At 42.3% G+C, this 17348-nt stretch overlaps 1 protein-coding gene across 3 annotated transcripts; it reads right to left on the bottom strand.

Moving 5' to 3' along the window:
* Nucleotides 1-2620: 2620 nt before the first annotated feature.
* On the bottom strand, nt 2621-16865 carry Trmt10a (tRNA methyltransferase 10A). Of its 3 annotated transcripts, none has more exons than XM_038311502.2 (8): nt 16721-16865; nt 14358-14554; nt 13219-13381; nt 10307-10378; nt 9337-9411; nt 7632-7781; nt 5930-6035; nt 2621-4155 (listed from the first exon to the last, which is right to left on the bottom strand). In XM_038311502.2, exons 2-8 carry the CDS (start codon nt 14534-14536, stop codon nt 3890-3892), a joined length of 1011 nt encoding a protein of 336 aa, XP_038167430.1. In that variant the 5' UTR covers nt 14537-14554; nt 16721-16865; the 3' UTR covers nt 2621-3889. The 3 variants fall into 3 exon arrangements, with proteins under 3 accessions (XP_038167430.1, XP_038167428.1, XP_038167427.1); XM_038311500.2 differs by lacking the exon at nt 16721-16865 and adding an exon at nt 16214-16521; XM_038311499.2 differs by lacking the exon at nt 16721-16865 and adding an exon at nt 16320-16521.
* Nucleotides 16866-17348: the final 483 nt, after the last annotated feature.

Raw genomic sequence — 17348 nt, 5'->3', positions numbered from 1 at the left:
CTTATTGATTGAGAGGCCCAGGATCCTTCCACCTTGTGGCTCAATAATCATCTAGGGTATCACTGCCAACTGTACTCAGCAGGCCAAAGAGAATTTGACCAGAGAAAAGTACTAAATTTTCTACTGTTGCTGTAACAAAGCATGACAGACTTTGTGATTTAATGCCACATGATTTTATTCTATCATATTCTGGAGGTAGAGATGTGGAATGGGCTATTATGAAGATGAAATAATTTTCCTTTGGGAGGCTCTGGGAAGAGTCTGGTTTTTTGTCTTCTACAGGTGATCCACACCCCTTCATCCATGGCTTTCCTCTATCTTGAAATAGAACAAGTAGTTCACTTCTTATATTGAATCAGTCAGACACTCTTTGCCTGCTTCTTTTAAAGACCACACTGGGCCTGTTCTCCAGACTAATACAGATCATCTCACTGGGGGTCTATGAAAATGGTTCCATGAGCAAAGTGATTACTTTCAGGTCTGATTTCCTCTTTCCGGTCACTTAGCTTTTTTTTTTTTTTTTTTTTTTTTTTTTTTTTTTTTTTTTTTTTGTAGTGAGGCTTTTCTCTTATCTCAAAAGTTCTCTTTATGTGTGTGCATACACACATGTACATGTACTTGTATACACAGCATATGTGTGTGTGCATTCATGTATGCACATTCTACAGGCACCTTCTGCACATGTAGGTGAAAGGATGCCCTTGGGTAACAGTCCTATTCTACCTTTGTGAGATGGGGTATCTGTGAATTTTCCCCTTTGTGTGCCAGACTAGCTGCCCTGCAAGCTCCTGGGGACTCTGTTTTCATTTCACATCTCCCAGTAGGAACACTAGCATATAGGTGTTCACGCTAATGTGTCTTGCTTTTTTCATGTGGGTTCTGGGGATTTGAACTCAGGTCCTCATGCTTGCATGACAAGCACTTTTACCCACTGATCCGTCTCTCCAGACTTCAAGTTTTGACGCACTGTTATAACCAGAAAACCTGATACCTTTAAGTACTTTCCATGATAGTCCAATATAATCACTTTTAGAAATGTCCTACAGATGATGGGACGCAAATTAAATTCTTTTTATTTTCAACATATGGATCTTGATCTAATACACCTGTTATTAATTATACATGGTGTTCCGATTTCTCACATATTTACCTTTTAGATATTTTCACTGCCGTGGCACAGGGAAAATGATTTAGTTTCCTTATAGTGATGTATTTCTACTTCATGTGACCGTCCGAGTCATCTCTCAGTTTGTGCTGTGAGGTAGAGCAGCGCTGGGTGTGACGAAGACACACAAAGGTTTGCTCTCTCCTGACTGTGGTTTATGTTAGCATTGTTTTTACTGTTTTAATAAAGGCTTCCATAAATGATACATATATTTTTTTGCCCTGCGAATATTTATTTGTGCTGGCAGAAAGTCCATTTTAAAAATCTTGTCAAGGCTTGTGTTCCAAAGGAACTCCTGCAGCTGGTCTAGGGCTCTTTCAGAGCAGGGCAACGTCAAGGAAGAAAGCCAGTGTGAGAAGGCATCGCCACGTTCCCATTGCTTCAGGGTAAATGTGCTAACAGTCACATAAGTAAGGACACTGAGTTTGCTGGCATGGGTGTTTTACAATGAAAATATGAGTCCCAAGGCTCAAACCTCATCCAGTTTCCTAATCTTCCCAGCAATGATCCCAACTCTTCACCCTGACGCCGACTCCTGGGAATATTTTAACCCACTGCACATGCTCCCAGTGAGCTAGAGAAAGAGGGACGGATATCTCCATGGGTTGGTTCAGTCCCTGACTAGCCCTCTGTGCTCACTAGTTCAAGTCATCTCTACCTGTTCTTTTCTCCTTTTATTGCTTACCTGTTTCCATACAAAAAAAGGTGAGAGAAAAGGACACATTAAGATTTTTGTCAATGGTCTTTAAATGCTATATTTAGAGCCAATCTTTAAATAATTCAGAAATTGGTTATTTGAAAGTGAGTACTGATTACTGTCTTCTGGCTGATGCTGAAAGAAGATCTGCTGTTTTAAATGTGTGTGTGTGTGCCACTTGTGTGCGGGTGCCCTTGCAATACTGGCAGGCAGGAGTGTGGCCCTACCATGCTTGATTCTGAAGATGCAGCCTCTGAAGCTATAGAGACTAAGCTGTGGTTATTTTAGCTCACTCGGCCTGTGCTGACTCCTTACAGTACACCTCAAAAACCTATACAGAGCTTTTGCAATTAATAAAAACTAAACCACATGGAAATTGAGATTACTTCCTTCACTTTCATTCAATAGGGTTCTATTCCATATAGAATCCATATACAGTGGGGGGCACTGTAGTAGTTACTCTTCTCTGGCTGCATGACAGAATGATGCCCTGACAAAAGGCAGGGGAAGGGCAGGCCAGCAGCATGCCTAACTGGCCTGGCAGCTAGGAAGCACCTGTCACATTTTACCTGAACAAAGGAAACAGAACGAGAATAGAACTGGCTATAAGCCCTCAAAGCCCACCCCCAGTGACACACTTCCTCCAGCAAGGCTTCACCTCCCGAAGTTCCCACAACCTCCAAAACAGCGCCATCAGGGGAGACCAAGTGTTCAAACACGGGCACAGGGAACTCTCACAAAATACAAACCTTGGACAATACAGTAACAACATGAACTTTATTCTCTCAGAACTGTAGTATGGATATTTACATCCATTGTTTATAGGCTCTGAAATAACTAGCTACAACAGATAACTAAGAAAACAGCAACAAAAGAGACAGTGAACATCACTACTGATCTAATAGGCTTCCACCTAAGTGTGACGTTAGCACACATACACATTATATAATAAACTGGGAGCTCCCGCTGCACTTGTGCATACACGCCTCTGGAATCACCATGCAGAAGCTGGGCAGCTCCCCTCTGCTCCCTCCTCATCAGTTTCCAAACTCCTGTTTAATTTTGGATTTGGGCATTAGTGCATTCAACACAACTATTCCACGGCGATACATTGATTACAGGGCTGTAATTGTGGACTAAAACATGAGAGCTAAACGTGCACATTTCATATATGCTTATGTTGTTTATACAAACACACATTTACATTAGTTGGGATAGTATAGTAGGAGGCAGATGCACAATATTCACATTAAAAGCTAACATATATGGAGATATGTTATTTACATGAAAAATATATAGAAAGAAAAGATTTTTGCTTTAAATTGGGGTAAAGACAAATTGATCCTTCAAAAAATAATATTGTAAAATAATCTATTCAGAAAAAATTTAACTTTGTAACTGAATTAATTACTGTCATTAAGGGATTTAAGATTATTCTTGTAATTATTTCAGAAGTATGAGAAGGCATCACAAGGGAGGCACAAGAATAGGTTCCACTATCCAAAATGAATGAATTACTGAGACCAGCAAAGAACTGGTATTTCTCCTAGAATTAACTTATTTCTTAGAAAAAACTATACTAAACACAAAAGTTACACACAGAAGGGCAGCCTTCTGAGTTCAACATTGTAGTAGACACACAGAACGCACATGAAATCTGCTCCAATAGAATCAGACAAACAGTCACTGATGGGAACATAAACCAACAAAGCTGAAGGTCAAAAGGCACATTCTGAAGAAGATGCTCCAGCAAATGAAGGAGAATAAAGGCCAAAGACTACGGTAACATTCTCCACGACTCCGATTTGAGGCTTAAAACAATTTTGAAATGATACCTTTAAGTCTTCTCACAGAAAACCAAACAATCCTTTCTTGGTGTTTAAAGAGTTTTCATTATCGTTGACTCTTGACAAGATTTCAAATTCCACAACACTGATGAGAGAAAATGGATTTTCTTGTAATCTGAGCATTTGGTGGTATCACACTCTCTGGGTTCTCCTAAAGTGTAGGTCAGCCAGGGAAACTGGTCACTGTGGGACAGGACTCACTGAGGACACTGGGCTGCTCTGCTGGCCCTGCTGGTCCTGCTCTTCTTTCTGTGGTGAGTCGGGGTCATTCCCGCAATGCTCTCCCTCGCTGGAACTGTCCCATCCTTCTGGCCGGGGCTGCTGGTCCTGAGGAGAGCTTTCACAGGCTTTGTGTGCAGGAACAGCTCCTTTCCGCTGGGGTAAGATTGTAAAAAATGCCTCTTGCCAGTCTCTTGTTTCCAAGAACTCCAGGATAATTTCAAACACTGCAACAAGGACAAATCGCAGTCACCACGATGCTGCAGACTGTCTACAATGCGACCCTTGTGCTGCGTGCTGATTTGCCCTAGTTACTGCCAACTTCTTACCTCCTCCTTTAGTGATTTTTCATTTGTATTTTAATAAATAATGCTTGCCTGAAGATCAGAGAGTAAAACAGCCCCTGGTCAGTCTTACAGACCAGGCAGTGGTAACACACACCTTTAATCCCAGTAGCCACACTAGTCTGCCATAGAAACTGGGTGATAGTGGTGCACACCTTTAATCCAGGCCCAGAAAAGAATATAAGGAATATAAGAGACAGCTCTCAGGCTCAATCTCATTCTGAGATTCCTGGAGGCAGGACTGCTATTTCTGAGATAGAGGTAAGAGTCAGTGGCTGGCTGCTTTGCTTTTCTGATCTTCAGGTTAACCCCCAGTATTTGTCTCTGGGTTTTTATTAATTGTGCCACCTCCTTCCTCCCTTTGGCTACCAGGGACAAACTGCACCACAGTTCTCTAGTCCTTATGTTCTTTCCAGCTTTTCTCAGTCAGTTCTTAAGCTCCAGAAACTTACTAGGTTGGTTGTCCATTACAATCAAGAGAGGACATTTTGAAGTCCCATTATTCTCCATCTCTATGTACTAAACAGACAACTCGAAGACAAATGCTGGGCATTCAGCTGCATTTACTCTGTCTTCCCTACAGAGAATCACTCCAAGGAGTCTTTTGCTTTCACATTAGTAGAAAGGAAACCACACCGTCCCTAAGTTCACCACACTATGAGAGGGCTCTCTAGATAATTTTGTAGAAAAGTAATTTCCACTAAGTATCAAAGGTTTTCAAAGAAATTTGTCCTTGAATAAGTAATTTCATTTTTTCTAATCCCATAAAGCCTATTACATAAAAAGTATTTAACTGTTGTGTACTGACTAAAATTGTTCCTTTAAAAAATGAACTAAAGGGGCTAGAGAGATTGCTCAGTGGTTAAGAGCACTGGCTGCTCTTACAAGGGACTGGGATTTATTTCCTAATACCCACATAGTGATTTACAACTACCTCTAACTCCAGTTCCAGGGGATCCAATTCCCTCTTCTGGCTGCTACAGGCACCAGACATGCACTTGGTATACATACATACATGCAGGCAAAACACTCATACACAGAGAATAAAAATAAATCTTAAAAAATCATTGAAGCTGGGTATCATGGTGGCACATGCCTTTTATCTCAACATTCAAGATGGAAGAAGAGGCAAGCATATTTCTCTGAGTTCAAGACCAACCTGGTCAACTTAATGAAACCCTGCCTCAAAAAAAATTTTAATTATAATTTAAATAAAACTTAAGGCAATGAATTATATCTAAGCAGTGGTATATCACAGTGCTATTCAAAAAAATCAATCCAAGTTTAAAATACTCAACAATGGGAGAATGATTACATGATTATCTATTTAGTGGCTGGAATATCACATGATCACTAATGATCAACTGCTTCATCAAAACTATGATCAAGTGAGGGACAGGACAGGTCCCCGGATTAGCAATGCTGAGAGACCCGCCACAGGAAAGATCTGGGAGGAAGCACCCCATAAGCTAATAACAAGTATCTGCGCGTCACGAGATAGAGCTTGTTGTTTTTACACTTTGGTAGATTCAAAAATCCCTAAAGTCCTCACTCTATTTCTAATAAACCGACTTCCTGTTCCTACTGTTGCAATGGGAGACGCACGGTCTCCTTCCCAGCTCCCTCAGCTCCACCTTCAGCCACCTCTGCGGCTTACCGTGGTTGACCGCCAGGACCTTCCGACTGTTCATCTTCACAAAGTCAGCCAGAGGCAGCTGGGCATGTTCAATCCCATAACTGGACGCTTGTTTAAACGTGAGTCCCTGCAATACAGACACTGGGACTTAGATGCTATCCAGTCTATGAGAGTGCACGGCTTCTGCAGGACTTCAGTGTAGAAAACATTATCTGAAGAGCGGACAGTAAGAGGACCCAGGTCTAACCACCTCACTTCCCAGAGGAGAAAAAAACGGCATTCCCAGCAGTTAGAAGCCTCTCAGTGGCAGAACAAGGAATCCTAGCAGGTCTGTTTTCTCATCTTCCCAGCCCCAGCCCCATTCCTCACAGAGTTAAACTCTCCAACTGAATTCAGAGGGAAACACCATCCTTCTTTCCGTGAGAGTAGAATGTACAAAGGAAGTTCAGTTTCACCCACACACTGAGGCACAGACGGCAGTGAAATGGGATCCTGACTGGAAAGCATCTCAACTGTCCTTATAGTTTCTTTTCCTTTCCATCAACTACAAACAGATAGGAATTTTGTATTTTCTCAAACATAAAATGCTTGAAGTCTATATGTCTATCCCAGATGAAAATTCCCAGAAGGCCATGCAGGAAAGGTAAGCTGAATTTTCTAACAAGTACTTAGCATATTGGGGGCAGGGTTAAAGATGAGAGGAGCCAGGGGCTTTGGGAGAAAACTAGCTTATTACAACGTGAGCAGAGAATCTGCAAAAATTATAAGCTAGAATGTTCCACTGAGAACAACAGAAAGGTTGGAGACAGGGTTCCTTTGATATTCTAGAGTTGCTCACACAATGGCAAGTCACACCTGGCAACCTCAAGATTATAATTTAAAAAATCTCTGCCATATTACACTGTGGTACTCCATAGCTGTGCAGCCACTGCTGGACAGGCAGATGTGGTCATGGCACCTGTGACATGGCAGAAACTGGATCTACACACTGCTGCCGAAGAATACACAGTCCTTCATATGCTGTGCTGACACTATTTCTTAGAAAGAAAGAATGGACTGAACACATACACAATAACGCTCTCGTCAGAAAGCGGAGTTATGCGACTTCTTATCTCCATAAAAACATGAGGTGAGGAAAGGAGGATAGGAGAGAAAAATAATTGTAGAAATCATATATTTAAAAACTACTATAGAGCTGGAGAGATAACTGCTCTTGCAGAGGACTGGGCTCATTTCCCAGCACCCACATGGTGACTCTCGGCTGTCTGCAAGTCCGGTTCCAGAGGTCATGACATTTTCTGACCTTCAAGGGCATCAGGCAAGCACATGGTACAGACACACATGCAGGCAAAACATTCATATACATAAGATAAAAACTACTTTTTAAAAAATTGATAAAAACTTCAATGGCTTAGCACATCATTAATACCAGAGCCCCTAGTGACATAGCACAGCGTACACACGCAGGCTTGGCAGCAATCCGTCATCTCCACTAATCTGCTCTGCCACCTAGCATGGCTGGCGTTAGGCTTCATTTTCTTGTTCCTACATGTGTGGAATGTAGAAAGCAACTGCACTGAGCTCTCTGAGCCGCAGGGTGGGGTCAAGAAGGTAGCGTGAAGCCCTTGCTTCGCTTAGGTCACCAACCACCGCAGTGACAGGTGCTCGTTCCTGGGCTTTGTCGCTGTGAAACACAGACGGAGGCAGGGGCGGGGCTCAGCACCTTGTGGTGGTTGTGGTCCACTAGCCCTCCAATCACATAGGCCTTTGACTCATCTAAGTCCTTCAGGACATTGGGAGAGTCTGACGTCAGATAAACCAGGTCTTCTTTCTTTATGAGTTCACTGTAGTGCTCTGGTTTGATGTGGATATCCTTCGAAAAGAAAAAGAGAAGCAGGATATGATGAAAGCTGACTAAAAATAATTATCCTCTTTTCCCAAGAGAAACCTGTCCAAAAGCATCTGAGAGTCTGCTAGGCTATTGCCAGAGCAGCATTTACAATTCATAGCCAAGTCCTCACCGCACAGCTCAGGCACCGACCTACTCTACTAACCTTAGTTCTCTGGCTGGGCCTCAGTCCCTAACTAACCCCACACACTGATGGCAAGCTAAGTTCCTTAAATGTCACCTGCAGCCCTCTCCTGGAGGGTCAACTCAGGAACTCTTTCCTGAATAAGGCACCAGCCTAGTTTTCTCATTTTCTCTGTTCCAACAGGAAACAATAAAAATGTGTTTTCCTGCCTTCTTGATCACAGTGTTCTCCAGACAAGAAATGCCTTTTCCGATAACATCTCCTATGTGAATCAACAGACAGAAACGCTTGCCAGCTTAATCAACTGAATGTGTCTGTTTCTATAAGGAGACAAACTTGAACTGCCAGCCTGGATTTTTCAAGTCACATGAATCGCCTAAACGATATGTTACCAGACCCTGACTTTTATACAATAATCTTAAAGAAAATCCACTGACACAGACACTTAAATTGTATGCTATTGATTAATATAATTCCTTTTCTGGAAACAGTATGCGAGGAATCTGACTGCTGCACTTAACAGTGGCCTCGAGAAGCATCTGAGTAACTAGATGCCACTGAGTCTGTGTTTCTCTAGAAAAGTAAGGATGTAAATAGAAGCTTGGCAAGAAACAAACTATAAAGTATGCCTGTCTAATGTATTCATTATTTCATAGAAAAAGAGACAAGCGTCTAAAAGATTTGCTAAGGATAATCTTGCATATGTCCATATTATATGCTTTTAATGAATGCAGCTATTAGATTAGTAGGCACAAGGAGGGAAAGCTGGACCCCGAGAGCTGAAAACCAACAGTAAGCAAACATGTACAGGCATAGCACAGCACTCCTGTCAACAGAAGAGCACCCAGCCAAGCAGCCACATCTGCACCTAGCCAAGCTAGCCACACTGGTGCTGAGCCAAGCTGACCACATTTTTATAAATACCTAGAACAGGAAAATTATACATCACAAATAAATTTTAAATCTGCTAGAAAAGTAAAAAGTAAAAGTAAAAAATAAAAAATATATTTTAACGTACTATGCCCATGTCCTATCCCTGCTCCCCGCTTCCTGATCCAGCAGGTATCTCGCATTTACAGCACAAGCCAACTCACAAGCCAGAAGTTCACATCTGAGGAGTTTACAGCCGCGTTTGGTGATTGGATTTAGATGTAGAGACACTCTAATTTTAGAGTAAGGTTTTGAGATATTTCTTTTATAAGGAAGTAGCTCTAAACTAGCAGACATGACTTATGAGAGTGATTACTAATGAGCAGACATGTCATTCTTTCTCTCCACTTCTCCCTGGATGTAATGGCACACAGGTTTGAAGCACGGCATTTACTTAGATAAAACAGAGGCCTTCCAGCAGGGTAGCAGCAACTGAAATCACACGAGAGAGGACTGTTCCACTACCTTCCAGTTAACCCATCCTTTGTCATTTTCATTCATGTTCTTCTTCAGTTGACCTCCATGGCTTGTCAGATAAAACTGATGAGCAATTGGTAAGAGAAAAAGAAGGAAAATGATCCGATTAGTTCAATATTTTACTTCCCTCATCACTCATCTCATCACCAGTGGAAGGCAAAATATTTTTCACTGATTTAGAAAAAAAGAACTTGTGATCAACCCTGAGCAACCCTGGAATAGGTGGTAGAAAGGACGTGTGCTAACCCACTGGCTGCAGCATCCCAGCACCTCTGCCTCCCTCTCTGCCACTGAGGACCACCCTGCAAACTCCCTGCCTTGATCAGGTTCTCAGCCACCTCCCCGGGGGAAGGTGCTGCTGCCGCTATTACAGTTGTTAGTTTTGCTGCTGTAGAGCCTTCCCTGACACCCAATTTATACCTGAATCAGGATGCTGAGGGCCTTGTGAAGGAAAAAAAGGTGAAGCCTGTCACTGAACTAGGTAGAGAATTATAGGAAAACACAGTCCACACTGCTCCCACGTGGTGAGACACACATACGAGCACAGCATTTTGGGCAGCTCTTTGGCTTGTCACAACAGTAGTCAAAAAGTCTCCACAATCACTTAAACTAAGTTTAAGAAATCCTTTTCAGAACTGTCAGTGACTCAAAAGGAAATGTAAAACAAACATACCGCTAAGAGGCCCAGCTGTACACATCAGTACAGGGGCAGCCTACCCCCCCTCCTTTCCCACTCCCCCCGGCTGAGGGAGTCCAAAGCTGAGAAACTGGTGTGAAAACATACACGTGCCCTAAAACAAAGATACCCAACTACACAGCAGTGAGCACACACTGAAAATGTACAAGACTGGTGATACAAGAAACCTCTAAGACTCTCAGGTAGGGGCAACTGGAACAATCCATGCCTCTTGTCATGGGAGATGGAAAAGAAGACTGCGTTTTCCCCTTCTGTACACACCTGCACAGGACGTGATGCTCGTCGGTTTTCTGCATAGCAACGTTGAATCTGCTTATGAAGCTTCTTAATATCCTATAAAATAGCACAATTTAAAAAACAATTATCAAAATCATCTAAGGCCATTCTGTGGTATTACAGGAACAGAATAAGCGAAGAAATGACTAGGTAGGCAAAAATATTTTTTTAAAATGTAAAGGCAGGCACAGAGGTGGTGATGGCTTTAATTCCAGAACTTGGGAAGCAGAGGCAAGCAGATCTCTGTGAATTTGAGGCCAGACTGGTCTATAAAGCTAGTTCCAGGACGGCTAGGGCAACACAGAAAAACCTTGTCTCAAAGTACCACTGTTGTGAATAGTTTTCGTTTGATTTTCCTACATACTGAAAAAATTGCTATAAGTTAACGTGTCCTGTCCTTTAAAGTCTCTATCTATTCAAAATGCTAGTTGACGCTGTCTTAACAGACAACAAAAATACCTTCTTTCTAGACCATACTATTTCCACTCTTTACCCCAGTATCGCTGGTAAAATTCAAGATTTAAAACAAAATTTGTGCGTGTTTGCACGCTTGGTATATGTATGTGCACCAGGTAGATGTAGTGCCTCAGGAGGCCAGAAGAGGAGGGTCAGATGCCTTGAAACTGAAGTTACACGTGGCTGTGAGCCACCACATGGATGCTGGGAACCAAACCTGAGTCCTCTGCAACACCAGCAAAACAGCACCAACATGGACAACCAAATCCACCTAAAACCTGAGAGAGTTTGGGAAGGAAGTCGAGACACAAAGAACAGAGTTAAGACCAGCATTTTCTCAGGTGGGCGCAATTTGCTAGAGGCAAGTGCGTCTCATTTAAGAGAGGCTTCCTGACTCAGCTTTAGCTGAAAAAACCTTGCAGCTCTTTTAAGAGTCCCTGCCACCAAACACAATAGTGTTTATGAAGAGCCAACAGCATGCTTCTTGGTGGTGACAGAAACCTTTAAACTTTAGAGTTGTGGCAATAAAGTACCCTGGCCTGAAGCTAGACTCTCAGAAAGCTAAGGAATGGGGTGGATAAAGCAGTCAAAGCCACGGTTTTAATCCTAGCCATACTGCTTAGCAAAGACTCCATGTGGTCAGAAAAAGAGAGGTATATAGTAAAGATAGATTCAGGCGGAAAAAACCTCTAAACGGTTTACAGTGTGTTTAAAAATAAATGTAGGCTCGGGAGAGAAAAGAAAAAGGATAAAATCCTTTAAAAAAGAAAGACGAAAGAAAGAGAGTAGTTGGGTGTGGTGGCATACAACTTTAATCTCAGCACTTGGAACACAGAGGGAGGGGTATCTCTGTCAGTTCAAGAAGAGCCTGGTCTACAGAGTGAATTCCAGGATAGCCAAAGATACACAGAGAAACCCTGTCTCAAAAAACCAAAAATTAAAAATAAAAGAAATAGAGTTTAAAAATAAAGCCATGTAAAGATGGAAAATACACAGAGTCTGGATGCTGTATGTTATTGTGTTCTCTTTGAATTGTTTGATGGCTGAGGAAGGAACAACAGCTGCTAAAAGATATCTGATTACAAATGCTGCTGGATTAATACTATATATATATATATATATCAAAGCATTTTATATATATATAAAATATATATAAAATATATATTTAAAATATATATATAAAATGCTTTGATTTCAAAATTTAAGTCAAAAGATATGTTACTCTGGAGAAGAGGATTTGCTTTTGTTCCTACAGGAAACGAGAGGCTGTGGATTCATTTATTCAGTCAGGACTTAACCATAATCCTAAATTTTCTTTAGGTCCGAATAAGATTATAAATGCTCCCAAGCAGCAGGAAGTAGCTAGAAAACTATGCCCACATTCCCAAAAAAATGAATTATGGATGTTTGTCTTTGTTTAGAGTGTTTTGGTTTCAAGTTGTTATGGATAATGGTCAGGAAAAAGTTAAACAAAGGAGATTCCATTCAGAGTTCTTGTTCTGAAAAAAAAAAGTGGGAGGGAAGTGCTGTGGGACGATGGTCTTGCACCCTGTAAGGACCTGTCACTCGTACTGGTCAATAAAACACTGATTGGCCAGTAGCCAGGCAGGAATACAGGTGATTGGCCAGTAGCCAAGCAGGAAGTACAGGTGGGGCGACCAGAATAGGAGAATTCTGGGAAGAGGAAAGAATCACTCTGCAGTCGACACCCAGACACAGGGGACGCAAGATGAGAATGCCTCACTGATAAAAGGTACCAAGCCACATGACTAGCACAGACAAGAATTATGGGTTAATGTAAGATGTAAGAATTAGTTAATAAATGGAAACCTTGGGAGAGGGTTGAAGGGGAGGGGAGAGGCAAGGAGGGGAGCAGAGAAAAATGTAGAGCTCAATAAAATCTATTAAAAAAAAGAATAATAAGAAAGCCTGAGCTAACAGGCCAACCAGTTTATAATTAATGTAGGCTTCTGTGTGTTTCTTTGGGACTGAATGGCTGCAGGACCAAGTGGGACAGAAACCTCTGTCAACAAAACTGAGCCCTATCTCCAGTCATGCTACAGACTTTTTTAAAACAAATTTTGAAACAGGATCTCACTAGGTCAGGCTTGTTTCAAATGTGCTATATACCCTAGGCTGGTCTAAAACTCTCAGAGATCCTCCTGCCTCAGTTTCCCAAGTGATTACAGACATGTGCCATCACAGCAATTCCATAGATTTTTATAACTAAAATATAGCTATAATGTTTTACTATCTAATTATGGGTAAATGTGTACCTATGCATATATAAACATATACATAAATATGCATATACATATCAAAGCTCTTAATTTAGGAATAAGAAATTTTGAAAAACTTAAGATGCAGTTAATACATGTGTAATATTACATATGAGGATCAGAGTGACTCCTCCTAGTTCACATAAAGGACCCTTGTGACACCTTTAACACCATCAGATCGTCGAAGCTACAGTCAATGATGAGGCGGAGCCTGCTGTGAACAGCGTCTCTTCTAACGCGTTTCCTGTCACTTCCATCTGGGCCGGATTCCAGCTGGCACTGCCGTTCTAATTTCTTTCTCTTGCGCTTTTCTTTTCGTCTTTCCCTAAAATTTGTAAACAAAGCATTTTGTTATTTGTGTATTTAGACATTCACAAGACTTCTGATTAAACAAAAGATTGATTATGTTTGTAAACAGCCATGGTTCTAGAAAACACCTCTTCTATGGGTACAAGAATCAGCAGCTTTATTTGCTTTATTTACTGCATGCAATAACTACACATGGAGGAAATGACTTTCTAAAGACAATATAAAGCTTTCTCTAATGAATAACTAAATATATTATTCAACAGTTTCATTACTCGTAATATACTATGCCTAAGAAAAAACTTGAGTTAAAAAAACAAAAAATAAAAACTTAAAGATTTATGAAGAATTTTACTTTCATAACTCATCCCCTAAAACAATAATCTGGTTCAATAATTGGGAATACTAAAAGAAAATTTCACTAAATTTACTAAATGAACAAAAATAAAAGACTAATGTTTTTCTAATCTCTTATACATTTTGGCATTAGACAATGGCTATAGCCTAGATGCTTTCATGAAAACCTGTGTTAGCCACATCTATGTCGGGCCAATGTTTGACCTTCCTGTGTTGTTCTTTTAACCCATATCTAGGACACGGATGTGGGCTCTCTTGTCTCAGCTATTCCAACAGGTGTCCTGTGTTAAGGCAGTTTAAGGAGAGGAAAGACGCCGAGCCTAACATTATCAGTATTGCAAAATATGAAGTCACAGTTCAAAGCATGTGCAGTTTTTTAACAGCAACTCAGTGTTGGCTAATAGAGCGCATAACATTAGGTTTTCATGGCTTCGGTTTTAATGAAGACAGCTACCACAGGAACTGACACCCCGCTGCTGAATGAGAGGCAGCCTGCTCAGAAGTACGCACTTGCACAGCGTACTTGCGCAGTACCCGCTGCTGAATGAGAGGCAGCCTGCTCAGAAGTACGCACTTGCGCAGGGTACTTGCGCAGTACCCGCTGCTGAATGAGAGGCAGCCTGCTCAGAAGTACGTACTTGCGCAGTTCTCGCTGCTCTTCCCATTGCTTCTGCTTCAGCAGCTTCTTCATCTGTCGTTTAGATATTGGCTCAGTCCCCGCGTCTAGTCTTGGCTTCTGCCCCTCCTCTTCGCTCACACCTGGCTTTCTCTCCATGTTAGGATTCTCGAGAGTTGCTGGCAGCATTTCAGATGACATATTTGTTGTTTCTGAAAACTGGGAAAGCAACATTTTTTACATGAACAGATAATTTACAAACACAAAGCAAAATAACCCAAATGGCCAACAGATGCCAACAAATGTCAAACTCTATCAGTAATAAAAAAATACCAATTTAGATAGCAAAATTCCATTTATTGGCAAGGATCTTTTACTGCGTTAAACATGAGTTAAATACCATTTGTTGGCAGCACTGGTAAAGGGCTGAGAAGTGGTGTTTACATATACTACTAAGGTCAGCACAGTCTTTCCAGAGACAGGTTGTGTTTTGAGAGCTGTAATCTACCGATACTACCCTAGTTAGCTTCAGCTGTCAAGCTGACATAACCCAGGGTTATGGGAGGAAGGATCAATGGGGAGACTGCCCAGATGGTATTTGTCTGTGGCCAGATCTGTGAGAAATTGTCTTATGGTTTATTGATGGGGGAGGGGCCAGCCCACTGTGGGTAGCCCCATCCCTAAGCCTGGTCCTGGGCCACATAAAAAAGTTAACTAAGCATGAGCAATGGAGTCAGGCGGCATGCAGCATACTCTGGTTTCTGCTGGAGATCCTGCTATGACCTCCCTCAATAATGAACTGTGATCTACAGTAAACCAGAGACACCTTTCTCACATTCTTTCAAAGTACAGTGGAACACTAGTTGAGATTTAGCTGATTCTTATTTCATACTGACAGGAAAAATGAGTAGATATGGAAATGAGAGTATTATCAAATAGTTCCTGTGTTTGGTAGTGTATCACCTAACTTAATACTCAACCTCATGAGAGCTGACTGTAATTAGATTTACTTTAAAAACAAGCCATCGTGAGATGATTTATTCAGAATTGAAAAGATACTAAATCATTCCTATGAAACAAGGCATCATAAATAAATCTTATTTTGGCTAGACTTTACCAAGATAGCTTCCGCTCCGACTGTCTACTACACAATAAACACATGTGTACGAATCTGCTGCAATTATCTGTTATGCAAAACATGGCACTTTTAAGGAAACTTTGTTTTAGTCTGGGTCATGACGTAAGTCTCTATGGCAGAGCATGGGAATCCTCCCTGACCGGCAGTGATGCTCACGGTACATTTTCATCCACGAAGACAAGTTAATCAAGTATTTAAGAACATTTTATAGAAACTATAGAATCAAAGTGTGAAATTTTACTGAAGCACAATTTTTTAAAAATGGATGGCTAATTTATGGATATAGGTTATAGATGGGATTATAAAATTTGGAACTGAACGATGACTAATGGTATTTGGTGTGCAGAAAGCATACATCATCGAAGGCCAAAGACAAAAACCTCAGCTGTTATTACATCGGCTAAAACAAAACCCTCGTGGCTTTCAAGTTTTGTTTTCGGGAACTGCCAAGTTGCAATACCGACAGAATGGAATCAACAGCCTGCCGGTAACAGGTTTTATTCTGTTTTGTTTTTTAACATGTTGCTGAGTTCTGCAGTAAAAACAGCCTTTTGTTCAGTTGTCAAAGCCCTTTGCCAGAGGGTTCGCTTGGGAGGAAATATTAAAGGGCAGTTTTGTTATTTTAAGTGATAATCTCCTACTAGTCTCTTTACACTTCTGCACATATAGCCACATTCCAAACACAAAGTATTTCAGTGACATCAGGCAACTCGTGGATCTTAAACTCATCCTCGGCTCACCACGAGGCTCGGCCGCATCTGCAGCAACCGGCCCTCGGCTCCCTACATCCGACCGCCGGGCCCATCGGCCGCAGGGGAGAGGAACGAGGAGAGGCAGGGATGGCGCCTGGCCCGCTAACAACAACGCAGCGCGGCGACGCTCGACCCGCAGACGCCACATTTCCCTTCCTGTCCCACTTCCGGCGCGGACCCCCACGAACAACAGACACCCAGAAACTCCCGGGCCCAGGGCACGCGCAGACACAGGCCCGCGTGCGCGCCCCCGGGGGCCGTGCGCGCGCGGACGCGGCGGACGCACGCAGCCGACCAATCAGGAAGGCCGCGGGGGAGCGCGTGGGACGCGCCACCTGACGTCACTTCCTCGGAGACCAGGCAACTACTTCCCAGGCTGTTGCCCTCTCCCCCCGGAAGCCGTGATTGCAGCGGAGGGCAGCGTGGTTCGCGTTCCTTTGGCATCCGAAAGGATACCGAAGAGCAGCCGCGCCACAGCCGCAGGGCCATATTTACCAAGCCGCGGGGCCGCTGGGGAACGCCACGGTGCGGTCAGACAGCCTTTCGGAAGTGCCCGCCGCTCCACGCCTCAGTCCTCCTCCAGAAACTTCAACTCCCAGAGGCGGTGGTTGCACGCCTGGCTACGCACTTACGGCTTACGTCATTGATCTGCGCCAATTGCATACTTAAGTTGGGGAAGGGGAGGGACTTGTAGTGGGCGGGGCCAAGGCCTGGGTTTTGTAGAAGAGCCTGTAGCCAGCACGAGGTGTTTTCCGTTGGCAGGCGCTGAATTGGTACTCAGTTGAGTTTTGTTCATATTTAAGCTCGGGTCGGGAGATGAGGAGAGCCCCACTCATAAAAATTAAAATACGAAACAGACGAAATGCTTTTATTCTTTTGGTGTTGAGAGGATGATCTGTTGCCCAAATGATTTCTAATTTATGTAGAAGAGGTTGCCAGTATCACATACGTTTTCCTAGGTGGAAAAAAGTTAAAAGTGAGGTTCTTGGTAAAAATGCATTGAAGTTGGGAATTTTAAGTTTTTTTTTATATCCTTACTAAAAACATAACGGATTACACTCCATTCTTTGAGGCTTTCCTGTCCTATTTTGTGAAACAGTGGTATTTCATCGTTTGTAACATT

Source organism: Arvicola amphibius, chromosome 14 (genome assembly GCF_903992535.2).
Source record: "Arvicola amphibius chromosome 14, mArvAmp1.2, whole genome shotgun sequence".
In the NCBI taxonomy this organism is placed as follows: domain Eukaryota; kingdom Metazoa; phylum Chordata; class Mammalia; order Rodentia; family Cricetidae; genus Arvicola; species Arvicola amphibius.
The sequence above is the reverse complement of the archived record's forward strand: the minus strand, read 5'-3'. Positions and strand labels throughout refer to the sequence as shown.

Bases quoted from the DNA above. Each gene is read 5' to 3' on its own strand.
- Trmt10a (XM_038311499.2), bottom strand. From the start codon at position 16,373: ATGTGGCGTCTGCGGGTCGAGCGTCGCCGCGCTGCGTTGTTGTTAGCG. The intron at 7,782-9,336 runs GTAGTGGAACAG...TTCTTTTCGAAG, and splicing joins AAGGATGGGTTAACTGGAAG to GATATCCACATCAAACCAGA. The intron at 4,156-5,929 runs GTAAGCCGCAGA...TCCTTGTTGCAG, and splicing joins GGTCCTGGCGGTCAACCACG to TGTTTGAAATTATCCTGGAG.